This window comes from Diprion similis, chromosome 12 (assembly GCF_021155765.1).
Source record: "Diprion similis isolate iyDipSimi1 chromosome 12, iyDipSimi1.1, whole genome shotgun sequence".
NCBI lineage: Eukaryota > Metazoa > Arthropoda > Insecta > Hymenoptera > Diprionidae > Diprion > Diprion similis.
In genome coordinates, this window is record NC_060116.1 from 7,025,051 (window position 1) to 7,049,375 (window position 24,325).

Sequence of the window (24,325 nt, forward strand, 5' to 3'; positions counted from 1 at the left end):
ATAGTTTACAATTTCTTGATCAGTCTTAGGGTCAACTGAAATCAATTGGCATCCAGCGTTTGGATGTATTCAAACTGACCGCGAATCGTTTCTTTTTTCTGTATAAATTCAAAGATTATCTATATACAATAAATTCGCGCAAGCTATCGAACTCCTATTTTTGTTACAGTAAGTCGAAGTCGAGTAGATGAAAAATAATTCGATGACTAGTCATACGTCAGTACCTACTCATCAATATTGCCGAATATTAATTCCCGCTTTTACGTATGTAAAAAGTGGTATTCGGTAAAATTTTCCTCATTCTGGATGCTGTTAGGTATTCGTGTACACTTTGGGTTAAGCGATTGCAGCTTAGCGAGCCAATAACGATTGACTGTAATAATATAACGCTTTCTGTGACCGGAAGCACACGAGCTAGCGTTGTTTTATTCATACCACATGCTCATACATACATATACATGCCTGCAAGTGAAGTCCTCTCCCGGGTACAGCTCTTCTCCTCGTTGGAGTTATGAACACTTCGTCTTTGCCTCCGCGACGAAGGCAATTACGCACATTTACACATATCTATGTACGTTTGCCAACCAAGAAAAAGGAAAAGAAACTGATAAGAGCAAGCCTTTCACCTATAAACTTCGTGAATAGACTTGGAACGACTCGAGTTTAACGTTATCCTCTAAAATCTAACGTAGTTTTATAATTGATTTTTATTTGTTACAGGAAAGCGATGGTGAAAAAAGTGACCAAGATCTTGTCGTGGACGTAGCGAACGAGGTACGTGTAATTTCTTGATCCTGGTACTATGCCGGCGAGTAGATTCAGTTAATTTATATCATTATTTACGAAAATTTATTAGCGAATTATATCGCTTCTGTAGCCTGCGAAGATGTGATGTGTCTAATATATTAATTTTATGCCTCGTTGAATGAAAGGAGCCTGGCTCGCCGCACGCCAACGGCGAACACGCAGATCCACGCGAGAACGGCACTCTTGAGAAACTTGGGGCCCCGGGCCCCGGTGGGGGGCCGTCTTCCGGGACCGCCTCCGTCAAGGACAGACCACCGTCAAGGAGCGGTAGCTCTTCGGCGCGGAGCACTCCCTCTCTGAAAAGTAAAGATGTAAGATCTTGCGGAGAGCAAGTTCAAATTGGCTTCATTCGTTTTCTATTTCATTCTGTTTAATTGACGTCTATTTTGACTTCAACGTCAATGTATAGTACAAGTGTATATATATATTTATATATTTTTGAATATTTCATTCCTTTTCGAAAGTCAGTTTACGTGTCGACGATGCTCGGCTGTTTGAATTTTTTTTTAATTAATTCATCTTTACCACTTGTGGACATTTTTTATTTTCATATACATATATTCGTTCCTTCTTAACGCCTTTCAAGGAACAAAGGTATGATAAGTGTTTCATTGTACATTTAAATTCGAACTTGGTCTACCCCTTAACGTACCCTTAGGTAGTTTTGATCAATTTATTTGCTCCCACCCTTCTTTCATTTGTTCTTGAAGTCGATTAATGAAGTCGATTAATTATACGTTGTTTTTTATTATACAGCAGTAGTAATAATAATAATAATTAACGACAACAACAACAATGGTCTTGAATATATTTTAAACACTTTCTTCTTTTCTGCCTCGTGACAAACAGATCGACAAGCCGGGCACACCTGGGGCAGGAGCGAGGGGATCTCGCAGCTGTACTCCAACTATGGGGGGCATTCCTGGGCCACTGGGTCCACGGGGTTATCATCCCCCATCATCGCAGCAGCAAACCCCACCTCAGGGCTATCAGGGCTTGCCCTCCCGCGGCAATGAGCCACCCCAATCTCCTTCATCTTATAACAACTTGCCTTACGCACGACCACCAATGGCAAGTTCATATATATATATAACACCTACGTCGAGAAGGAAATCTTAGCGAATATCCTAACGATACTTTGTTGTTATATTTTCAGCTCGGATTTGACGGTCACGTTAGAATACCTGCTACTAACGGATTGAGTAACGTTCCTGGTGGTAAACCGTGAGTAAAATAACAGATCAATTGTTAAATACGGTTAAATAAATCATCATTATTATGGAAAAGTATGATATCTTATGATGGGTGTGTTTTTTTTTTAATTTCTGCTTACAGCGCATATTCTTTTCACATGAACGGAGAGGGTCAACTTCAGCCTGTACCTTTTCCAACAGATGCATTGATCGGACCTGGAATACCAAGGCACGCGAGGCAAATCAACACTCTAACTCACGGTGAAGTTGTTTGTGCTGTGACAATATCAAACCCCACTAAATATGTCTATACTGGTGGAAAAGGTTGCGTGAAAGTTTGGGACATTGGACAAGGCGGTAGCGGTAGTGTGAAACCTGTATCACAACTTGATTGTCTACAGCGAGACAATTACATTCGCTCAGTCAAACTTTTACCCGATGGACGGACACTCATCGTCGGCGGTGAAGCGAGCCAGCTTAGCATTTGGGATTTAGCCAGTCCTACTCCACGTATTAAAGCAGAGCTCACTTCCTCGGCACCAGCGTGTTATGCCCTGGCGATATCTCCCGATTCCAAGGTCTGCTTCAGTTGTTGCAGCGACGGGAATATCGCAGTTTGGGATCTTCACAATCAGACTTTGGTCAGGCAGTTTCAAGGACACACCGATGGTGCTTCTTGTATCGATATATCAACCGATGGTACTAAATTGTGGACTGGGGGACTCGACAACACAGTCAGGTCCTGGGACTTGAGGGAAGGAAGACAGTTGCAGCAGCATGATTTTACGTCGCAAATATTTTCATTAGGTTATTGTCCTACCGGTGAGTGGCTCGCTGTTGGAATGGAAAACTCAAATGTTGAAGTACTCCATGCAACAAAGCCTGACAAATATCAGCTTCACCTTCACGAATCTTGTGTACTGTCGTTACGGTTCGCCTCGTGTGGAAAATGGTTTGTTTCAACTGGGAAGGATAATCTGCTGAACGCGTGGCGTACACCTTACGGAGCATCTATATTCCAAGTGAGTTTCCTAATGATTGTAGTTTGACGTATTATATAATTAATAATTACTATTTATTTTTTTAGTCAAAGGAGTCTTCGTCCGTTCTGAGCTGTGACATATCTACAGATGACAAATACATCGTGACTGGTTCTGGCGATAAAAAGGCAACGGTATATGAAGTGATGTACTAAACTTTGTGCTACTTGTATATTTTTAATAATAATATGAAAATAATCGTAATTATAATAATAATAATGATAATAATAATAGTATCGGAACAAAAAAGAATCGAAACATTTTCCTAGATCTCATAAGATTTTTATAGTAATCGTCATACGTTACAAAACCATTGTACAATAGCTTTGTAATCCAAGAGAAGTAACGGTATAAGGATGACACAAACTTCACTATGCAGATGGAAAACTCTTGAACAATTTCTGCCTTGTGTTTGTATAAATGTGTTAATAAGTACATACCCCTAATGATAAGTGTCGTGTGAATGACTAAGCATACAATAGTGAGACATAGTTGATTAAGGTATTGTTGCGAAGCATAAGTATTAATGCTAAAGGTATTACATTACCTTTTAGGTATTTTATTATCCGAAGCATAAGTAGGTGTGAAACTCTGTACAGAATTGTACATGTTAGTTGTATTTGGTGCGATGTATAGGCTTATAAGACTTAATAACTACGCTGTAAAGTGACAAAAAATCCACAAAAACAAAAAAAAACTATTTCTCTACTTTAGCTAGATGGGAAGGGTTTGGATTGAGACAAGGTGAATTTTTTTTCAGGAAGCTGGTGCATTGTTATACATATTACTTTTCCAGAAAGAAATTTTGCTTTGGCTCAAGTAAATTCCTTTCTTAATAAAAATTACAAATCATAAAGTAAGTGTCGTTTTACCTATAAATAGTGCAATGAACGGTATACTTATAATTCTATTTATTATCACTAATAGCATCCCAGCTCTAGTGGCAATGTACGTTCTCATAAACTTAGTACGCCTCCTTCTACCCATACCTAGCAATAATACGTGATAAATAATAACGCAACAATTTTCTTTATTGTCACAACAGCACACTCCGAGTTTCAGTGTTAAATAAAGTCATTCAAATGCGGAAAAGCCTGGTGATTTACCTACTCGTGGTAAAAAATAAAAAGATGAAGGTTATTATGTAAACGTATCGAAATAAATCTAATGTATAAATATCCCTATACGCAAGTAATTGTATCCTCTGATCTTTTCAATGCAGTTCCAGTTAAAGCAATTCGGATAGCCCTTCGCTCGTGTGCTGTGAGCTGCTCGATGCCGTTTTATAAATGTTTTATATTCGCCATACGCGAGTGCATGCTTAGTTGCGTATCGTGCAGGCGCAAAAAACTACAGATTGTAGATTCTTTGTCTACCGCGAAGTCTCGGTTATCGGTACCTACTAGTGGATGGAGATTATTATTTCGATATTGTAAATTCCATAGTGATTTGATGACTAGTGATAATCTGACCGGGCTTTTTTTTATTCTGGTAATAACTCGTGAACGAAATTAGCGGGCTGAGCACCAATCACGGTGGTGGGGGAATATAGGTTTTCAGCTTCTCAGCTATGAGCGCTTCCGAAGGCATTCTCTTCTCTATCGATACCGTCCTGACGGTCACGTGGTTGGGTCGCCAGCGAATAGAAACCCGCCGGGAGACCCACGTGATCGAGAAAATCGAAATGGTGGATATATCGAGACGCAGGATCCGACGACGAGTTGAAGGACGATAACTGGGCAAGGGCCTAGTGGTTTAATCATTGTCCTGGAATAACTATCCATCTGATTTTATCTCGTCGGTAGCAAGTAGTGTTCGGTCGGTGACTGTGGGAAATTCTTACTAGTGAACAGTATCGCTAAACGCTATAACGGTGAAGTGTATTTGTGCCTCGAGCGAAGGGGACAGACCCGGACGGCAACACACGGGGCTTAAGAAGCATGCGTGAGAGCCGAGATTTTTGTTGTTCCGCGTACAGCAGTGTTTCTGTCACTAGGAATTTCACCGCAAAACCCATCGAATCCTCGGCAAACCGTAAGGTATGGACTCATCTTGTTGCGTTTAGTCTAATCCGCCGATCGGTTCCCGACACCCGCGAAAGTTAATGATCGTCGTAGCCAGCCTGGTTCCAAAATAAGATCGTAGGCCAGCTTATAGAGTTTGACAAGCCCCGATCTAGCCCAACACGTTTATGATTCGAAAAGTGCGCTGGTCAGAATTGACCTATTTGATAACCCGTTTCGCCGTGAACGTGACGTTTCTTACGTCGAATTTATTGTTCGATCTCGGCTTATCTTCTCAATACTCTAATTATCTCCAACCAGTCATGATCTTTTTCAAAATATTCACATTTCAATATCCACATCATACATGAGTGATGACTGATGACTGATCGCTTTACTGAATCATTTCGTTCATTTAATCATGTTCAATATATCTTCAAAACAATTAATTGTCTTTGCGGCCATGGTTGAGAAAAAATATAGATGCATCAAGTCAGAATTAGATTTTGTTGCAATACAAGTCAATTCGGTTTTATTAAAACTTTTTCTCTATCACGAATTTATCTTTTTATCTAATATCCGAATGAAAGTAGAATAACAAGGTATTTTCACTGAAGATTCCGTCTGAAATACATTTTGGCGTGCATCCAGAGTAATTCGCATGAATATCGAGGAGTTGAAAGATTGTTTAAAAATATGCCAACACCAGGCTCAAAATATCTTGTATTCAACGCAAAAATTGTTGAAATTCGTTATTCAATGTTAAACACTACATGATTCACAGCGATTACGAATTGTGTGTGATACATTGTTGCTTTGAGCAGTGATAACACAGTGCAATGTACTCTGAAAACGAGGAAATTAAATTGAAGTTATTATCATTATTTACAATTATTTCAATTTTTTCATTGTGATACGACTAAGGCTGTTATAGCCATATATCAAAAATAAATTTTTCACTCAATGACCCTTTTAGATGGATCATGTTACATGGTACTAGAAAATGCTCAATGCACATGTATGTACATAGATAAAAATCAGATATGGGTGTTTAGTTCTGTGATAATATTGGAAGAATAAAATCACACATTGCTATCGGGTATTCGTGATCGTCATTTTGTTATTGATAAGCAAATACTAATTGTTTTTAGTTCTTTACCCTAAGTAAATTGTTTTTTTTTTTTAAGATATCCATGTTTACATTCATTAAGGCTTAAAGAAAGTAAACATCCATTTTCAATCACATGATTTCTTGCAGAAATTATCAACTAATATCTTTGTTTTATTTTTTTGTTTCAGGAGCACTGATTTTGCATTATGGAATGATTCGTTCTATTCATTATGTGAAATTTTACTCAAACGATCGTACCATTGATTGAATTTAATAACCATCAAATAAATAATACTCAAGGCGTGATAGTGCTGCCTAACTCGAAGAAATTATAGATTTTTCTAGTCCATTGGAAAAATTGTGTAACAGTTTCAATTTGAGTAGCAATAGTAGCAGGCGGGACTTCGTTAAATTATATGATGTAAATTGCTGCAAATATGTGATCAAACCAGTATTTGAAGAAATTTAGTTATTATTGTACAGACGTAGAGTATATTTTGGTTTCCGTTTATGACTGAGATTAGGAATTTATGTGTATTTTATTAGTCAAGGGACTCCTTCATTATTTTGCAACTGTAAGTTGAAACAGTTTCCAAAAAGCTTATAATATTTAATCATATCATTGAAACAACTATTCTACTTTGAAATATAATTTCTAATTGTATCACGACGAACAAAACCAGAACAACATTTATAATAATCAGTATATTAAAATGAAAAACTAATGCTACATAAAGTAACAGACTAATTAATGAGCTTGCATGATTTAAACTAAAAAGTTGGCCACCGGATTATTATATAAATCTGGTTAATGGGGTGCAGCAAAGAATTGTTGAAAAGTGTAACTTCCAAGTGTTTAAGTAAAACAATATTTAAAGTCATAAAAAAACATAATTAACAGGTATTTCTAAAGTATCAGAAACTTGTTAACAAAATGTTTAAAAGGTATTTTAAACACTATCAACGTCAGGCGGATACAACGTTGCAGAGAGGAGACGAAGCGATTCTGAAGTGTTTTATAGACGACATAGGAAAATCTTATTAACCCTAGTAAGAGCAAGGTAAAGCCAATGGCGCGTTCATATTAATTTGAAAAAATTAATATTTTTAATGTTTAGAAGCATTTGTTGAATAGGCACGAGTATTTAAAGTTCAGATTACGCTTATGCGCACAAAAAGCTGGGTATAGTTAAATTTTCTTTCATCTCAGAGCTAACGAGAATTTTCATGACACAAAGACAGATTTGTCTTTATTCTTAGTATGTATCTAATTGTTACTATTGTTAAATTAACTACTTTCATTATTCATTCAGGGTTAAAAAATGGACAGCAACGGGTCGGGAGTAGTGCAAGTATTCGTGGGCCAGTGGAGCGCTGAATACGAAGCACTCTCAATCAAAGCTACGAAACAAACGTCATCCGCAGAGATTGTAGAATGCATAATCGAGCGGTTAGGATTTGTCGACGCGGCCCACTCTAACAGCTATGAGCTAGCAGAAGTTGTTAGCAACTCTGTAGGGCAGGTGTGCAAAGAGAGAAGACTGGGACCAACGGAGTGTCCAGTAGCCCTGATGTTGTTATGGCCGAAAAATGCAGCTCAGCAGGAATACTATAGGTTTTATTTACGCAAAAAGCAGTCAGACTACTTGTGGTCTGACAGCAGATTTCCCATGGATCCTCAACTCTTGAAGGACTATTTCAATAGGTTCTTATATCAACCTCGAGACAAAGAGTACCCCGATCTTTGCCAACTGCCAGACCTCAACGAACAAACTCTATTAGACAATTTAAGGGCAAGGTTTTTGGCCGGAAACATATACACCTACGTTGGAAGTATCTTGATAGCATTAAACCCATTCAAATTCTATCCCATTTACAATCCAAAATATGTTAAATTGTACCAAAACCGAAGACTTGGTCCCGACATACCACCGCACATATTTGCGATAGCTGATGCGGCATATCACTGTATGCTCAAAGAAAAGCGGAATCAATGTATTGTTATTAGTGGAGAAAGTGGTTCCGGAAAAACTGAATCAACTAATTTTCTATTGCATCATTTGACTGCTCTTAGTCAAAAAGGATCACATGGTAGCGGAGTGGAACAAACTATTCTGAGTGCTGGCCCAGTTCTAGAAGCCTTTGGCAATGCCAAAACAGCACACAACAACAACAGCAGTCGGTTTGGCAAATTCATTCAAGTCAACTACAAAGAAAATGGAATGGTTCATGGGTCAGTCAATATTCTGATTTACTTTTGTTACGCAATTCTGGACGAGTAATATACGAATTAATTTTTGTTCTGGAAACACCCTCAGGATCGAAAGAATCTCAGTTTTAATTGAATATTAAAAATTAAATGCTTATTTTTTAATTTATCGTCTTACATTCTATGTACAGATAGTTCGAATAACTTTTCCTAACAATCTTATATATTTCGACTTACAGAGCTGTGGTTCAAAAATATCTCCTAGAGAAGTCAAGGATAGTGTCACAAGGAAAGAATGAGAGAAACTACCATGTATTCTACTACTTATTGGCTGGAGCCAGTGAACAAGAGAGAAAAGTGCTTCATCTTGGAACTACAGATCAATATAATTATCTGAATAAAAGCGGGTGTTACGGACTTGAGAATATCGATGAGAGACATGAATTCTCTAGGCTGAAGCAGTCAATGGAAATGGTCGGATTCACTCCTGAGAAGCAGCGACGATTATTTGCTGTTTTGTCTGCAGTTCTTTTGCTTGGTGATTAATGTATATACAGGGAATCGTTGGTTGAAGGGCAACCTCCGAGTCATGTGCACAGCACCAACAGATACACAAGTTTTCGATCGCAGCATTTGTCCACCACGCTCGGCTCTCATAGAAGTTGTGTGTGGTTGGCGCTGGCGTTGTGTGCATGGCTTTGAGGTTGCCCTTTTGCCAGAGATTTCCTGTATAAATAATGATTTTACAAGTTTCGTCAATAGAAGCGATGTGTTTTTTTTTTCTCAAAGTTACTTACATAGTATTTTGATTTATAATTTTCAGGTAATGTGGAGTTTCAACCTAGAAAGTCATATCATCACCATGACGAAGCTGTTGCAGTTAAAAACCCTGAAGTTGTAGCGCTTATTTCTGAGTTGCTCAGGGTAAAACAAGACACGTTACTAGCTGCGTTAACTGCCAAAAGAGCAAGAGCATCAGGTGAAACATTAGTCATCAATTACAGACTTCCAGAAGCGATTGCTGCTAGGGATGCAATGGCTAAGTGTTTGTATGGAGCACTATTTGACTGGATTGTCCTCCAGGTAATGATGAGTCATATGATGACATGTATTTCCGACTTTTCTACTCAATTCCTTTTTCACTCCATTGTTATGGTTAAACAATACTTTAAATTCACATGATTATGTTACTCCTTAATGGCTGTTTAGGTGAACCATGCCCTGTTATCAAAAAAAGACACATTGAGAGATCACCAAGGAAATAGTATTGGTGTCTTGGACATTTTTGGGTTCGAAGATTTTAAGATGTGCAATAGCTTCGAGCAACTGTGTATTAATTACGCGAACGAACAATTGCAACATTATTTCAATCAGCACGTTTTCCAATACGAACAGCGTGAATATCGAAAGCAAGGTATAAGGTGGACTGATATCGGGTACAGCGATAACTCAGGCTGTCTGCACCTTATCGAGGGCAAACCTAATGGTCTTCTATGCCTTCTTGACGATCAATGCAAGTCAGTGTTATGTTAATTCCTCCATTAAATGCATATCTAATTTCAAATTTCATAATTTTCCTTATTCCGTGATTTAAATTCTGTTTCAGCTTTCCTGGTGCAACAAATGAGACACTATTGCAGAAATTCAATTCGGTACACAAAGATTCACCGTTTTATGAGGCCCCTCAGCGTCGTGAGGCAGCATTTGTCGTAAGACATTATGCTGGTACTGTTAAATATCAAGCTGCCAATATGAGAGAGAAAAATCTCGATTTGATGCGTCCAGATGGGGTTGTGGGTGTTTTAAAGAATTCTTCCCTGGCCTTTGTCCGGGAGCTAGTCGGAGCTGATCCTGTTGCAGTGTTCAGATGGGCGATTCTTAGAGCTTTTTTCCGTGCACATTTTGCATTTCAGGAAGCAGGTCGGGCGCACAGACATGGCAGAGGTGGGCAAAATTTGACCGATATATAATCTCTTAATTTATCATGAATTCAAAATCTGGTTAAAGACTGCCATATAATTTTCCATTACAAGTAATAAAGTAAATTAATTTATTTAATTCCAGCTGACGGAAACAAATCTTCTGTGCAAAATAGGTACAGGACACCTAACGAAAATTTGATAAGGTAATTAATAATTTCAGTGTTAATAGCTCACCTTGTGTCGGTATAAATGTAGGGCTTATTCAACTTACTCATTGGTAACTGTTTGAACCCACGTAAATTAATATACCGGGTTTATTCAATTTATTTGACATTAGTTATTTAACATTTGAATCTGTCACATTCGAAAATAACAAGAAGTCAAAAGTGGCGTTATACTTCTTTTCATATCTGTTGTACAGATTCTTTTACTGAAAACATAAAGCATAATGCAGTAATTTTTACAAGTTATAGAAATATTTGAGAATTTATCGCTCACATTCATTTATAAAGTTTCAAATGTCACTGACAACATATTAGGCAACGAGAAACATTTTTGTACTACCAGGCAAGCAATATTAATGAATATAACAATTGCAAACGAGTACTAAAATGTGTGAAGAATTAATTCTAAAGTATCAATTACATTTACATAGGTTGTGTTGTCTTTTCTTCCTATAGCCATCTTGTGACGTTATCGGCTGTCAATCTTACTATTAACCGAATAGCGTAAGTGGTCTCATCGATCCACTATTAATGTTTTCATAAGAAATTAGGTCTTACTCGTTACAGTTTGCGATCATGAATTTACAATTATTATCAAAATACCGTATTGTTCCGAATATAAGCCGAGGTTTTTTGTCATTGCCAACACATGTCAAAATCGTCTTTGTCTTATACGTCAACCCATCTTTTATGCGGGTAACTAAGTAAAGCACCTTGGAATACTGTCACAGAATTGGGGGTCGTCTCACACAGGGTCGGCTTATACACTGAACAATACAGTATGTAATTCTATTCAAAGTAATGTAGAAAATTTATCACAAGTTGAGTGACAGATATACTGGGTGACCCCAGGACTATCACCCCAGAGGCTACCATCATATTCCTTGTGAAAATCTACGACTGTAATGTTTTTTATTTCTGATAGAAAATTTGTCATTTGTGAATTACAGTCGTTCAATATTGGCCAATCCGGTAGCATCTGAGGATTCAGAACAGGCCAATTGGATGAGCAATTGGCAAATGACAATTTTCCTATGAAAAGTAAAAAATCGTTCAGTTGCATATTTTTACGAGGAACATGGTAGACTATGGGGCAATAGTCCTGGGTGATTCTGTATACCTTACTGAAGCGGCAATGATTAAGGCAGTGTTTCTTTATTGCTGCTGCAATTATATATTTCTTTTTGTGAATTCATGTGATGATGTTAGAAAATTTATGTGTTTAATAGTTTTTATTAAACTTTCGATATTCATTATACGAAATTTATTTTTCTTAGATGTGATTGGAATGCAATGAAACCATCATATTATCTCACAATCATGATATTACATCATTTTATTCAGCGCATTGTTTTGTATTACCTTCTAGCATGTCATGAATAATGGTATACAAAGCATTTGGTTTGATTATTATCATTCATAGGCATGAGATCAGACTGCATTAGCGTTACAAACTACCGACATACAGTTTAGGAAACTATATCTCGGCATTACCATCTTAAGCATCCATGGCTCTGAAAATATCTTGACCTTAATCAAGAACATTTTATGTCTGAAGATTCTGTGCAGAGTCAATTATAAAGTGATGAAACGTAAATAGAATTGTTTCTTAGGATACCGTTCTATGTAATCAATTACAGTGTTTTACGACTGTTGAACTTTAATTATTTAATTGGCATGATCATCACCTCGTTACCTGTAATTGATTGTTTCGTTTTTTGTTTCTGTACCTCTAATTTCCAATATATTTTCAACAATTGTTTTCCTCATACAAGATAATGATTGACAAGTATTCCATTTTAACTCGAGAAATTGTAATTAAACTGAATATTGTTAACAACGTAATGTTGTCAGAAGCACTCTATCGCCAGAAGAATGGCTAAGCATGATAGCATTTTTCAGTTCACACAAACATAGTCGTCTACCAAGTTATCAGAAGCAGCGCAGTGTCTGCTTGCAACCAACAACACCAACTGCCACATTAACACAAAACGAAAACCACGACAGTGTAAACAACAACCGGCTATCTTGGCCGCAGTTTAGAAACGTAAATCAGGTTCAACATGCAACGAATGTTTCTCCATCGAAGAGTTGCTTAATAAAGGGAAGGGAAGATCTCTCCGATGGCCAAAATAAGTTCAGGCGGGGCACTCATACACCTCTAGAGAAGGTGCTTCCTAAAGACGAAGCAAACGTCATGGAACGTGCTAATCAGATCGTTATGTATGTTATTAATATCGGTAATGAAGTAACTTCTCATGAGAGCTTTTTTTTCTATTCCTGTGCCAAGTACTATACCGTATAAAACTATTCTTGGTGAAGGGTTATTAAAAAAAAAAAACAGCTGTATTGTAGATAATTATAATTGAGATCTCCCCTAACAAAAATACACCGTAACTTTTTCGTCTCACAGATTCGTACTCTTACGAATGTGTCCGTATACTGTATAATAATTCGTAACACCTCTCAAGAAGTTACGATGATTAATTATAGTGAATTACACTGACGTAAGAATTTTTTTTCTGAACTTGTAATGGAGGAGGTATGTCCAAAAATGTAAATGACACTTTCAAAAAATCCTTCAGCAGCTATCTTCAAAAGTATCATAAATCATTTCTTGTTGCACTCATGTGATCTATTTATCAATCGTGATCATTGGTTTCTTGGATTCATGTCACAATTTCATTCATTCTTCACCTGTGTCATTTCACCTAAAATAATTTTTTAAATTTATATAACACACGCTGTGTATATAGCAGTGATTCAAGCATGCTTGAACTTTCATAGAAATAAGATTCTTTTATTATTTCATTATTTGCCAGATTCGTAATACAGTGATAACTGTTTGAATTTTCTGAAGAAATTCAAGTTTATTTTAATTTTGTTTTGTATTAAATGTTATTGCATGCTATGTGACAAAATATTTGATACCTTAGGATTTATAGTTTCGACAAACCACGTTATCACGTACTCAGCACTGAATCGAAGAATATTGCAATTGAATTTAATTGAATCATATTATACTTGGAATATGTGTGAAGGTGATAAATTTTCCTTTAAGTAAAATTCTTTGGAAATTTCTCGACAGCATCTTGATTTTTTACACTAGAAATAAAATGAGGCGTGTATCACTATAACTATTCAATTATTTACCATGTCAATAATTTTAATATCCAAAATTACCTATCAACTGGATCCAGTACCCTTGTCATTCATGATATAACAACTGTAACTTTACAACAATGCCATGCTCTAATTGATTGTGCTGCCTAGCACTTTTATACTTGGAATCTACATGCCTCTGTGTCTAGACTGCTTGACGAAATTCGTTTTTTTCTTAATCTGTTTTCTACCATATGCATACAACCAATTATTTAACGAATCTTGCTCTACTTTTATTGCTACTATTTAATAATGAAGACTTATGATTTCGTAGGAAGAACAAATCATTCCGACCACGGGAACGGGGGAAAAAAGGCTTAAAAAACCTTCAAACTGTCAAAACACTTGCTGGGCGGACTCAGAGCTATGGTGCAGGAGGTGGTCCTGGAAAAGCAAGAAAACAACCCATGACGGTTTCAGCACAATTTCAGCAAAGCTTGCACAGCCTAATGGACACTTTGAACCAGGCTAATCCCTTCTTTATTCGATGCATTAAAAGCAATGCTAATAAGGTTCCTAACAAGTTTGATGAAGAAACTGTGCAGCGGCAGCTTAGGTACACTGGTATGCTAGAAACTGTACGAATCAGACAAGCTGGATTTAATGTCAGGCTCGCCTATGAAGAGTTCATTCAACTTTATCGGATGCTACTTCCTAAAGGCCTTCTCAGTTCGCAATCGGACGTCAGAGATTTCCTTCTTACTTTGAATTTGAACAGGGATAATTATCAGCTTGGATCTACTAAAGTATTTCTACGAGAATCAGAAAAAATCAAATTGGATATTGAATTACATCAGCAAATTATAACTAGTATCACAACCATACAGAAATGGTTTCGAGCTTGTCTTGAAAGAAGAAAGTTCATTAGGCTAAAAAATGCTGCTGTCCAAGTTCAATCGTTTTGGAGAATGGTTAGTGCTCAGAGATTAGCACAAAGTATACGTGCACGTGAAGCTGCAGTTCGCATTCAGGCTTTTTGGAAAGCTTACAAACAGCACAAGTGGTTTAAAAAACTTAGAGCCGGTGTAATTGCTTTTCAAGCTTGTGTCAGAGGAAATATTGCAAGGAAAATGTATTATGATATGAAGAAAAAACGAGCAATTGTGATTGATATTTTGGCGGACCAGCAATTGCAGCGACAAAGAATTGAGAATACTGATGTTGCAGTTAAGAAATTGAACCACAGGGGTGCAGACTATAACGACTCTACATTTGTGGAAAATAGAGATTTCAACAGGTGTCGAGATGGCGATGAGTGCGTAGTTTCGTTTTTGTATAAATTTTTGTCTCGCATCTTACAGAAACTTAATAAATATTGTATATTTTTAGAACCAATAACGAAGAGCAATTTTTGTCTCAAGCATCACAAGTTTCTAGCGAAGAATTACCTTCTGACCCACCAAAGAAGACAGAATCTCATGAACTTATTCTACCACCTCTGAGGTATGTACAATAGTTTTCCAATCTAATTATTTATTGGCTTAAAATTTTCGGTATAAAATAGAGTAGCATGAATGTTCAATTCAACAGCCGAATTTTACAAGGTAAATGTGTGTTGTTTGCATAGTTGGTTTTCTTATCAAATTTTTATCACGACAGTTTGCTAGTCCTATAAACACATTAAACGCTCATTTAAAATTTTAGGATTGAGGATAAGAATAAAGAGGCTTTGGTTGTTGACTCAAATATTTCCTATTCTAAGCGAAAGTTAACAACTAACAAACGATTGTTGACTGATCCTTCAACACCCCTAAAAATGGTGGAACCATTGTATGGTGAAGATGTAACAGAGCGCAAAGGGAGTCTTGAAAGTTTGGCAAGCTTAAGAAGTTTTGAATCTCAAGTTAGTGCTGATAGCTCTGAGTCTCACTATTCTCAAGAAAATGTTGTCAGTAGTAACTTGAATAACAAGCCTGTTCCGATCACGAGAACAAAGCGAGGTGAACCAAATCCATCGATTTCTCTCAATACGAATTTAATACAAATGAACAAAACATGTCTACCTAACAGAAGAACAGACAGCACATCAACTGGTTACAGCGATTGTGAACTTGATGTCGAAACACCCAACGCTGTTCAAAGTGCCCCACCAATGTTCACGTCGTCACCAGTGTTTCCATCTCCTCAAGTTAGATGTCCTCATTTCAGTCTGACGCACAGTCCCAACTCTGATATATGGCGGAGACGATCAGATATATCTACCATTACTCGATCTACCAATGTTTCACAATATCAAAATATTACTGAAAACCTTTTGGATCAAGCTAAGTTGGAGCGATTGACGGAAGCCGCAAATTATAACGTCAAGCACGAATCTAATAATCGTTTTATCAGGAACGAAAGTGCCACGAGTCGAGAGCAGACAAGGCTTAATGAGAATACTATGCCAAATGATCGTTTGGAAAGTGTAACTAATACATTAACAAAAATGGATCGTTTTGGTTTAAACAAGGATATCAAAGATTATGTCTTGCGTCGACAAAACTCCGAAGGAGATACAGCTGACAAAATTGACATATCGATGCATGAAACTTCTATGAAGACACCATATAAGATTTCTGCACTTCCCAAAGAAAAAGATACAATGATAAAAGAAAAGTCAGAACCAGATGTTCCTGTCAGATGTGCTCGGAAAAATCGGCCTACAAGAGAGGCCCAGTGTCGATCCATGGGCGATAGTGTATCTGAATCAAATACAAATGAGGCGCGAAATCTTTTCCTTGGTACCATAAAAGAGGGGGACTCGAATAAGTCGTCCAATGTCTGGACTAGAAAACATGTTCCTAATGATTCAACAACAAGATCTGTTACAGACTGGCCAGTAAATAAGCATGAACCGATTTATAAAGTTCAGCAACCAGGAAAACGTAGTAGAGCAAATGCCGTTCCAACATTGGAACTGCACAGAAGAAATTCAGACCCTGCTACCAAAGTTTCTGGGCTTAGTGTAGATAAAAGTTTAGGAGCTGACACGAGTCCAAATGACTTGAAACTTCCTCCAGGCTTGGGAGAAATGGAATGGAAACGTAACCAGCTTTTCTTTGCTGGCCATAGATTCAGAAAAGTAGCCCGATACTCTAAGGATGACGTTTGCATTTGTTGTAACGAGAAAATGGATGCGTTTGTAACGCAGGGATTCAAGTGCGCGGATTGCAAACAACTTTATCATGTCAAGTGTATTCAAAATGGAGGTGTGAATAGAATACCATGCTTATCTATGAAGAGAAAGTTACGTTCAGCATACGAATCTAATAAACAACCTGTGGTACCGAAATTCAGTTTGACGGGAACTTCGGCATTTTCAGACAGCACTGATAAAATAATTTCAGATGCCAAGGAACTTGGCCTTATGCAAGACTTTATTACCAAGAAAATTTATAAAATGGAAGGCCAGGAGGAGGGTAAAAAGCCAAGCGAGGTGGATCGTGTTTTTAAACTAGCGTTAGGGAAATTCAAAGAGGATTTGGTCATTACCTACAGTGTTGTCATTCAGCAAGGAGTTGAAGGGAACATAAAGTACACAGATCTAATAGCAAATTTTTTGCACGTTATGGAAACAGTTTGTAAACAAGAGAACACTAGAGAGGACTTCCCTGTTACAATGGGTGTGAACGCGTTTCGGGGATTTATGAATGAATTCATGACTCTTGTCAAAAACGAAGCTCCTGAGAAACAAAGCAAGAGTAAACGGAAAAAGGATAAAAAACGGAAACAAGAAGAAGCAATACATCATGGCAATCACACCTTCCAGTTGACTATAATCAATATCCCAACAGCTTGCGAGGTTTGCACCTCGTTCTTCATGTGGCCAATCGAGAGAGGACTTGTCTGCCAAAGTGAGTATAGGGTATATTCATAAATATTTAAGTACTAAAACTTATCCAGATCCTTAAATCATACCTAAATACTTGGCATTGCATGACTAATTTTTTATTTCGACGTATTACACTTATATTAAAATGCTTGGTATACAATCATGCCATAATTTTTCATTGCAGATTGTAAATTAACATGTCATAAAAAGTGCTATGGAAAAGCAACGGCAGAATGTGGAAAAGAAGGAATGACGTCTGAGTTGAATCCACGCAAGGTTTTCGGTATACCGCTATTCAAACTAGATTGCGGGGATGGAAAAGTACCTTTGGTGGTAGACAGATTAATCACAACAATAGAGCTGCATGGTCTTTATACAGAGGGCTTATATAGAAAGAGTGGGGTGAGCTCTAAAGTGAGAGAATTAAAGTCAAAAATGGACGAAGGTGCTTTAGAAGATGTAGACTTTGAAAATTATCAAGTACACGTTCTGGCTGCCGTGTTGAAGAGTTTCTTCAGAGATATGCCTGAACCATTACTGACCTTCGAATATTATGATGATTTTCTACATGCGGCCAATCTCACAGATCCACATGATAGGATTTGTACCCTTTTTGCAATATTGAAAAAGCTGCCAAAACCTAATTTTGATCTTATGGAAAGATTGATTGTCCATCTAGCGAGAGTAGCTCTCCATGAAGTTGATAATAGAATGTCGTCATCAGCGCTGGCCATAGTATTTGCACCTTGTATCTTGAGAACAAATCGAACACTACCTGCGCAAGATTCACTGCAAGATGTCGGTAGGCAGACAAAATGCGTTGAGACAATTGTACAAGAAAAGCTACGAGTTGTTAGGGCTACTCTAGATGATATAAGTACTCTCGACTACGCCTGTCGTACTGCTACCCATCGCCTTTCCAGTCTTCGATCTTCGAAGATTTTTAGTCCTGAGGAGCTTGGGCCTGTAACTTCTACCACTTTGGGACGTGGCAACAGTAGTGAAAGGGGTGATGAGGAAGAAGCAATTCTCGTTGGTCACATTCAAGAAATTCAGAAGGAGAAAGCGCTGCTCACATCAACTCTGCCAAGTCTAACTAGAGCTTCGTCAGATGACGATCTTCTCTTATCTGCTACAGATTTAGATGATGGTTCCCTTGACGAACTCATGCCTCCTCCTTCTGGTAAGTGTATTATATTTGTAGAAATAGTAGAAGCAGAAATTAGATCCATTTATAGGTCGAAAGTGACGAAATTTTATCAATCTTCAGATGGCATCCCCCGGAAAAAGATCATCCAAAGACAAAGTTCAGCAGATAATGCCTTCCCCACTGTTAACGTTGACGAAGATATGGTAATGGTATGACCAGTGGTTCTTACCCACAGATAACTTTGCTCGTTAAGTATACTAGATGATATGAAAAATATCGATATTTTGAGCAACAAATTGGCTCTTAGTGTAACTTCTCCGTGGTTCAGCTTTTAATCGTCGTTTGCTAACAATATTGGGAATTTGATGTTAGTGAAAATTGACGTAAGGTAGGTTGAAAATTTGTTGACTCCATCCAATGAAAAGTTAGTATTGACATGCAATCATAAAGCTTGCAGAAATTATGCAGAGGATGCGAAAGGTAGTAATAATTGCAAAAAAAAAAAAAGAAAAAAAAAATACCTTTCAGCTTATCAAATAAGGCAAGATATATATATTGGCACTTTCTTCAGTCTATCTATTGCCTAGATTCTTGAATGTTACTTATTTCTTTGGGGTACCTTGCACCAACATCAGCTTTACGAGAGTTCGTGATACTTTCGTGATATAATTTTGTATTATTTAGAATGCATTCCTTATAAAAGACTGCTGTTCATAAGAGTTTAGTGGCCATTATTTGGGCATTCATTTCGTATTTTTAGTTTTGCTATAATCTTTTACACTATATAGCAATTATCTCGCGCAAATATTCCGATGTTTTGAAAGCTCAATTTTGGAATAGAAAAAATTAATTGTAACAACTTTTTTTTTTTTTTCCTTCAATAAGGTATGCTTCTTTCAATTGTAGGCTAATGAAAAGTTTAAGTATTATTTTTGTTTTGCACTCAACGTCAATCGAGTTACCTAGGTAGTCATGAATAGAGTCGTAGAAATATTCGTACGTGAAAAATATGGAGTTGACAAATATATGCTTGGAAATCTTTAGCCACTATTTTTTTTCCAAGCACTAAACCGTGTAGTTAAAACGGTTAAAAAAACACTACTTAAATTACTAGAACCAAGGGAGAAAGTTATCAAAAACACTTTTTGCATTAAGAGAGAGAAAAAAATAAGAATAAACCAAAATATAGTGTGTACACTGTACATATTATACTACTGTTTCATGATATTCTGTTATTATTGTTACATTTATGAAAATGTTGCCAAGATTATATTTCTACTACTATTGTCAGTAGGCATTTTTTTTTCATGCTGCTTTTTATTTCGTGCCTTTTTATGCAGAGACACTGAATGGGGGCAGACTGATTGGGTTCTGTCTATTAAGCAGATTATCATTTTAGTTTGTTAATCGATTTCAAACATTTCTTTTATTTCTTTCATCATCTATTAGATTTTGTTAGGTTTTCTTCTACCGTCTCAATTCACACATCTTACATAATTTTACTTTAAGTATAAGCGAACAAAAAATTGGTAATAATAGTGGAAAAGTAATCTTTGGGAAATTACTCGACGAAGACGCTTGTCGTTCGATTCCATATCAGAGTTAAGTTTTTTGATAGTTAATTGAGTATAGATTGAATACATAGTCATACTATGTGAATACATCCTATAAATGGTTAATGGCGACTGCATCATGATATTATAACCCAGTGTTTTAATAATCAGGACAATGATGATCCATGTACAATAGAAATTTCGATTACCAATTTTCAAGCATAATACCTAATTTGGAATATTATGTGTTATCATTTGATATTCTTTCTTTTTGTGAGATTTCTAAGGACTCAATGTACCTTTTTAGCGTAATCAAACAACACTATATAACTTGTAAGTTTAAAAATCACAAGAAACTCGCAGGTGGCTCGTGTTACTAATGGATGTATATTATTACTCCTTTATTTACTACGTATTGCGTGGCATGTCATGAATAATTTTCTTTTCTAAAAATCGATTCCAATTTGTACCTTGCCCCAAAAGGAATTTAATATCCAATTAGGAATAACGTATAGACAAGTAAAGAGATCAATAACACACTGTTCTGATACATATAGGTTGTGTTGATTGGTAGCATGAGCCTATATATTCACGTAATCCGTGTACAATTGTGTTGAAAACTCAATTCTGTAAATAACCGGTTTTACTAAGCGTACTAGGATTATGCATTCTTCACTTGAAAAAAAAAAAAACAAACAAAATGTTGTCTGTTCTTCCAAAAGCTATTCTTAATTCTATTTAACTACAATGTTGTTACTTTCAGAGGTTTTTAAAAGGGAAAATTGAAAAAGAATAGAATTGATCATAGATAACAATACGAATCACAGTTTTTAACGAGTTTAATCGATATTAGTCGGCAAAATATTTTTAACTCTTTTAGACTATTTTAAAAGTGAACGATTGGTTCGAATCTTTTACGCTTTATATATTTTAAAGTATATAAATAAAATAACATGAAGAGATAGAGTTACATTAAATGAGAAGAGAAATAATAATTTAAGAAATCTACAAAATTAGAAGATTAAAAAATATAAATCAATATAATTGTTATTTTCTTATTATTGCCATGACATCTGGGTGAGCTTGAACAAAAACACAATGTTACTACTGAAATTATGGCAAAGAAATTGTTTTTAACTTATACATATTAGCCACAGCACGGTTTATGACGCACTTGAGTGTTGTACTGTTTCACGGGATAAGAGTGTGCAGTTTATTTAGATTTATATCTAAATATTTGTTGGCAAGGTAAAATAATAGACATATATATATAAATATATAATAACAATAACTAAACATTAATCATTATTATTAACTAATATATTATGAACACATACGCTTCTATTGTGCATGGTGCTTTCCACGGGTGCCAGGTGCGAGCAGTGATTCTACTTAATAATTTTGTTATTAAATATAACTTATACACGTATTCTATACCTATATTCGGGGATTATTATGACAGAAATGTAAATCCAATTTCTATTCCTGAGGCATAGATGCGATGTCAACATGATAAGTTTAAGATTGAGTAGGTACACAATCACTCATGACAATATTGTGTAATCAGTAATCAGACTCATTTCTTGAAGAACTATCCTCGTACAATACAAAATACCGATCAAAGATTTCTATATAATAGTTTAGTTATATAGAAAGAAAAAAAATCAAGTCTCGAATAATCGAGTGGCTCTAGGTGCAAATTTATTTATTTTCACAAGCATTTACGTCGAATGAAATTCAGCAAGTAAAATTGAGTTGAAAACATGAACAACATAATGTCATATCATACGCGATATTATTCAATGCTAGTAGCATTTACTAAATTTGTTAATGTGTTTATTTTCGTTCACTATATCTGACTTGCACTATGGTTATTCAATTTCATGCATATCGTTATATCATCGTACACAGGAAAAATACGTACGCGTAAAAGTAAACGAATGTCGGTTCGGGTTGTGTTCGTGAAATAATTAATTACTAAAGACACCGGCAGCAGTGGAGTCACTGATATATTACCATTTGCGTTTTGAAATATTTATCTAGTCTTTCGTATACGATGCATACCCGAAATTTCTTGTTCTCGGAACAGCGATAACCTGTACGTTATGTGAAGAGGCATTATTGAGCTTAGGTGTCAGAGCTGAACTCTAATCTCGTAACGTTAATTCCATCTGATCTAATTCGAGATGATCGGTGAGAACCTATGCACGAGCTTTGAATATCCTGATAAATGCAGGCGTATGAAACCTTGTATCACCCAGTAATCCCAAGACCGAGATAGATTGCCCCTAGAGTCCTCGACAATTTTATATTATATACCTACTCATCAGTGCGGTGGTTTGGAAATATATCCATTCTTGAGATATGGTGTGGTTTTGATTCGCGCTGAAGGGTTCAAAACTGGGCGCTTGATGGTATTGGGTAGATATATATCATATAAAAAAAAAAATATATATATATATATATATATAATTACATGCTTACTGCATTATGTCACGAGGCACAAAATCATATCAATAACATTATGAAATATAGCAATGTATCATATATTTTTTTTTTTCTGTACAAATTTGTTGTGTATCTATAGGATGAATTTATTTAAGGTTTTCGATGAATTTTCATTTAGTTTTTCAAGTAGTTTTCTTTTCTTTTATTTTACCTTTCATCCTGTACTTGTTACCGACTATACCGCAGTAGTGTAATTAACAATGATTTTGTGTTGGTGCCATCCATATGCCACCTACATCTCCGTCAAACCATGTCCAAGTAGAATGAGCACACATCTATCATCTTTGAATCCCTATACTCGTAATGTTTGATATTGACAGTGTCCAAAAATGCCCCATCGAGACAATTGAAGCTAGTGTAACCACTAAAACGTCGCGATATTATGCTCTTCCCGTTTGTGTCTTGGCATAAATCTAAGCACGATATATGTGTATATATGTACGTATATATATAAATACATATACAGATATAGATATACAAATATATATATTCATGCGTATATATGTATATATTTGTGTATGTATGTGTATATATATCATATACTTGTTATTTTTCTTCGATGTATGACGTGAGAATGCGTGTTACCACAACATTAGGGTATATATAATATGTTGAGAAAATTTATCGGTTAAAACTGAGTTCAATGAAAAAGAAATCTCATTTATCTATTTTAACGTTTGTATCTATTATTAATATAATATTATTATTATGATAAGTCTTTATCTATGTTATTATATATAACGTTATATCTTTTTATCCAACGAGAGGAAGTACTATCGAACTGTCACTTTAATTTAGTTTTAGTTTAAGAAGAAAAACGGAAAAACAAAAAAAGAAACAATTTTTAAGCAACGTTTTAACGGCATTTATTATTTTTATGATTATGTTCTATAGTACTCGTGTGTGAATAAAAAGTGCGTTGTGCGAATTTTATGCTGGCGTTGGCTTTACGTTATACGTAGGCATATATATATATATATGTATGTATATGTATATGTGCGTATATATATATACATGTATTACGTTATTGATTTTAAAGGATTTCTCTCAGGGTAGAAATGAAATCGCCCTCTATATATATATATGTGAAACCTTTGCTTACGTCGAATTTTCTCACAATGTTAATCAATTTTATCATCGGCGATGTGACTTACTTTTTATTCATGCTCCACATGCCTTGTTTCTGTACATTGAATATACCTACATGCTCAGCCGTCGGTTGCTTTGCGAAACGAAGAAAAGACAATGGCGTGCTCAGATCAAAGACTCTAAAATCAACCTTTTCGTGTAACATACAAGTATTTTCGCATGGTATTGTTAACGACTCTTTTCTTTTTTTCCTTTCCTTTGTCGAGTCGTTAGTGCTGATTGGTTCAGCCATATATTTCGTATGATCATTATACTAGAGGTCGCTACGCAATTTATGGGTATATGAGGTTGGGAGTTTGATTCGTATTCTGATTTGCAAATCCCCAGCACTTTCGACTTTGATAACGAACAAATATTTTGGTGCCAGCCACCGTACATATATATTATTATTTACATCTTATTCTTAATATTATTATTTGTTTCGTGAGTCTGCGTATAATGTGAGTGTATGAGATTCTCCGTGATTGCCTGTAATTTTAT

General features: G+C 36.0%; 2 protein-coding genes across 12 annotated transcripts in view; both read left to right on the plus strand.

Moving 5' to 3' along the window:
- The window catches only part of LOC124412998 (protein groucho), a 54,374-nt gene extending 50,156 nt beyond the window's left edge, over nucleotides 1–4,218 (plus strand). For 6 of the 7 annotated variants that reach the window (XM_046893269.1, XM_046893271.1, XM_046893270.1 and 3 more), the window contains 6 exons: nucleotides 721–774; nucleotides 933–1,118; nucleotides 1,657–1,878; nucleotides 1,964–2,031; nucleotides 2,143–3,022; nucleotides 3,088–4,218. In XM_046893269.1, coding sequence (XP_046749225.1) covers nucleotides 721–774; nucleotides 933–1,118; nucleotides 1,657–1,878; nucleotides 1,964–2,031; nucleotides 2,143–3,022; nucleotides 3,088–3,195 — 1,518 coding nt within the window. In that variant the 3' untranslated portion in view covers nucleotides 3,196–4,218. The remainder of the gene's footprint in view (nucleotides 1–720; nucleotides 775–932; nucleotides 1,119–1,656; nucleotides 1,879–1,963; nucleotides 2,032–2,142; nucleotides 3,023–3,087) is intronic. The other variant, XM_046893275.1, reaches the window with a different exon arrangement.
- Nucleotides 4,219–4,677: 459 nt separating this feature from the next.
- Nucleotides 4,678–21,428, plus strand: LOC124412810 (unconventional myosin-IXAa-like). 5 transcript variants are annotated; one of them, XM_046892950.1, is made up of 15 exons: nucleotides 4,680–5,079; nucleotides 6,343–7,215; nucleotides 7,468–8,387; nucleotides 8,603–8,901; nucleotides 9,187–9,446; nucleotides 9,573–9,880; nucleotides 9,970–10,307; nucleotides 10,428–10,488; nucleotides 10,966–11,013; nucleotides 12,412–12,732; nucleotides 13,946–14,926; nucleotides 15,001–15,114; nucleotides 15,316–17,507; nucleotides 17,670–18,668; nucleotides 18,756–21,428. In XM_046892950.1, the coding sequence occupies exons 3-15, from the start codon at nucleotides 7,477–7,479 to the stop codon at nucleotides 18,848–18,850; spliced, it is 6,927 nt and encodes a 2,308-aa protein (XP_046748906.1). In that variant the 5' UTR covers nucleotides 4,680–5,079; nucleotides 6,343–7,215; nucleotides 7,468–7,476; the 3' UTR covers nucleotides 18,851–21,428. The 5 variants fall into 5 exon arrangements, with proteins under 5 accessions (XP_046748905.1, XP_046748906.1, XP_046748907.1 ...); XM_046892949.1 differs by having other exon boundaries at nucleotides 4,678–5,079; nucleotides 17,670–21,428; XM_046892951.1 differs by lacking the exon at nucleotides 10,966–11,013.
- Nucleotides 21,429–24,325: the final 2,897 nt, after the last annotated feature.

Bases quoted from the DNA above. Each gene is read 5' to 3' on its own strand.
- LOC124412810 (XM_046892949.1), top strand. From the start codon at position 7,477: ATGGACAGCAACGGGTCGGGAGTAGTGCAAGTATTCGTGGGCCAGTGG. The intron at 10,308-10,427 runs GTGGGCAAAATT...ATTTAATTCCAG, and splicing joins GGCGCACAGACATGGCAGAG to CTGACGGAAACAAATCTTCT. The intron at 12,733-13,945 runs GTATGTTATTAA...ATGATTTCGTAG, and splicing joins CGTGCTAATCAGATCGTTAT to GAAGAACAAATCATTCCGAC.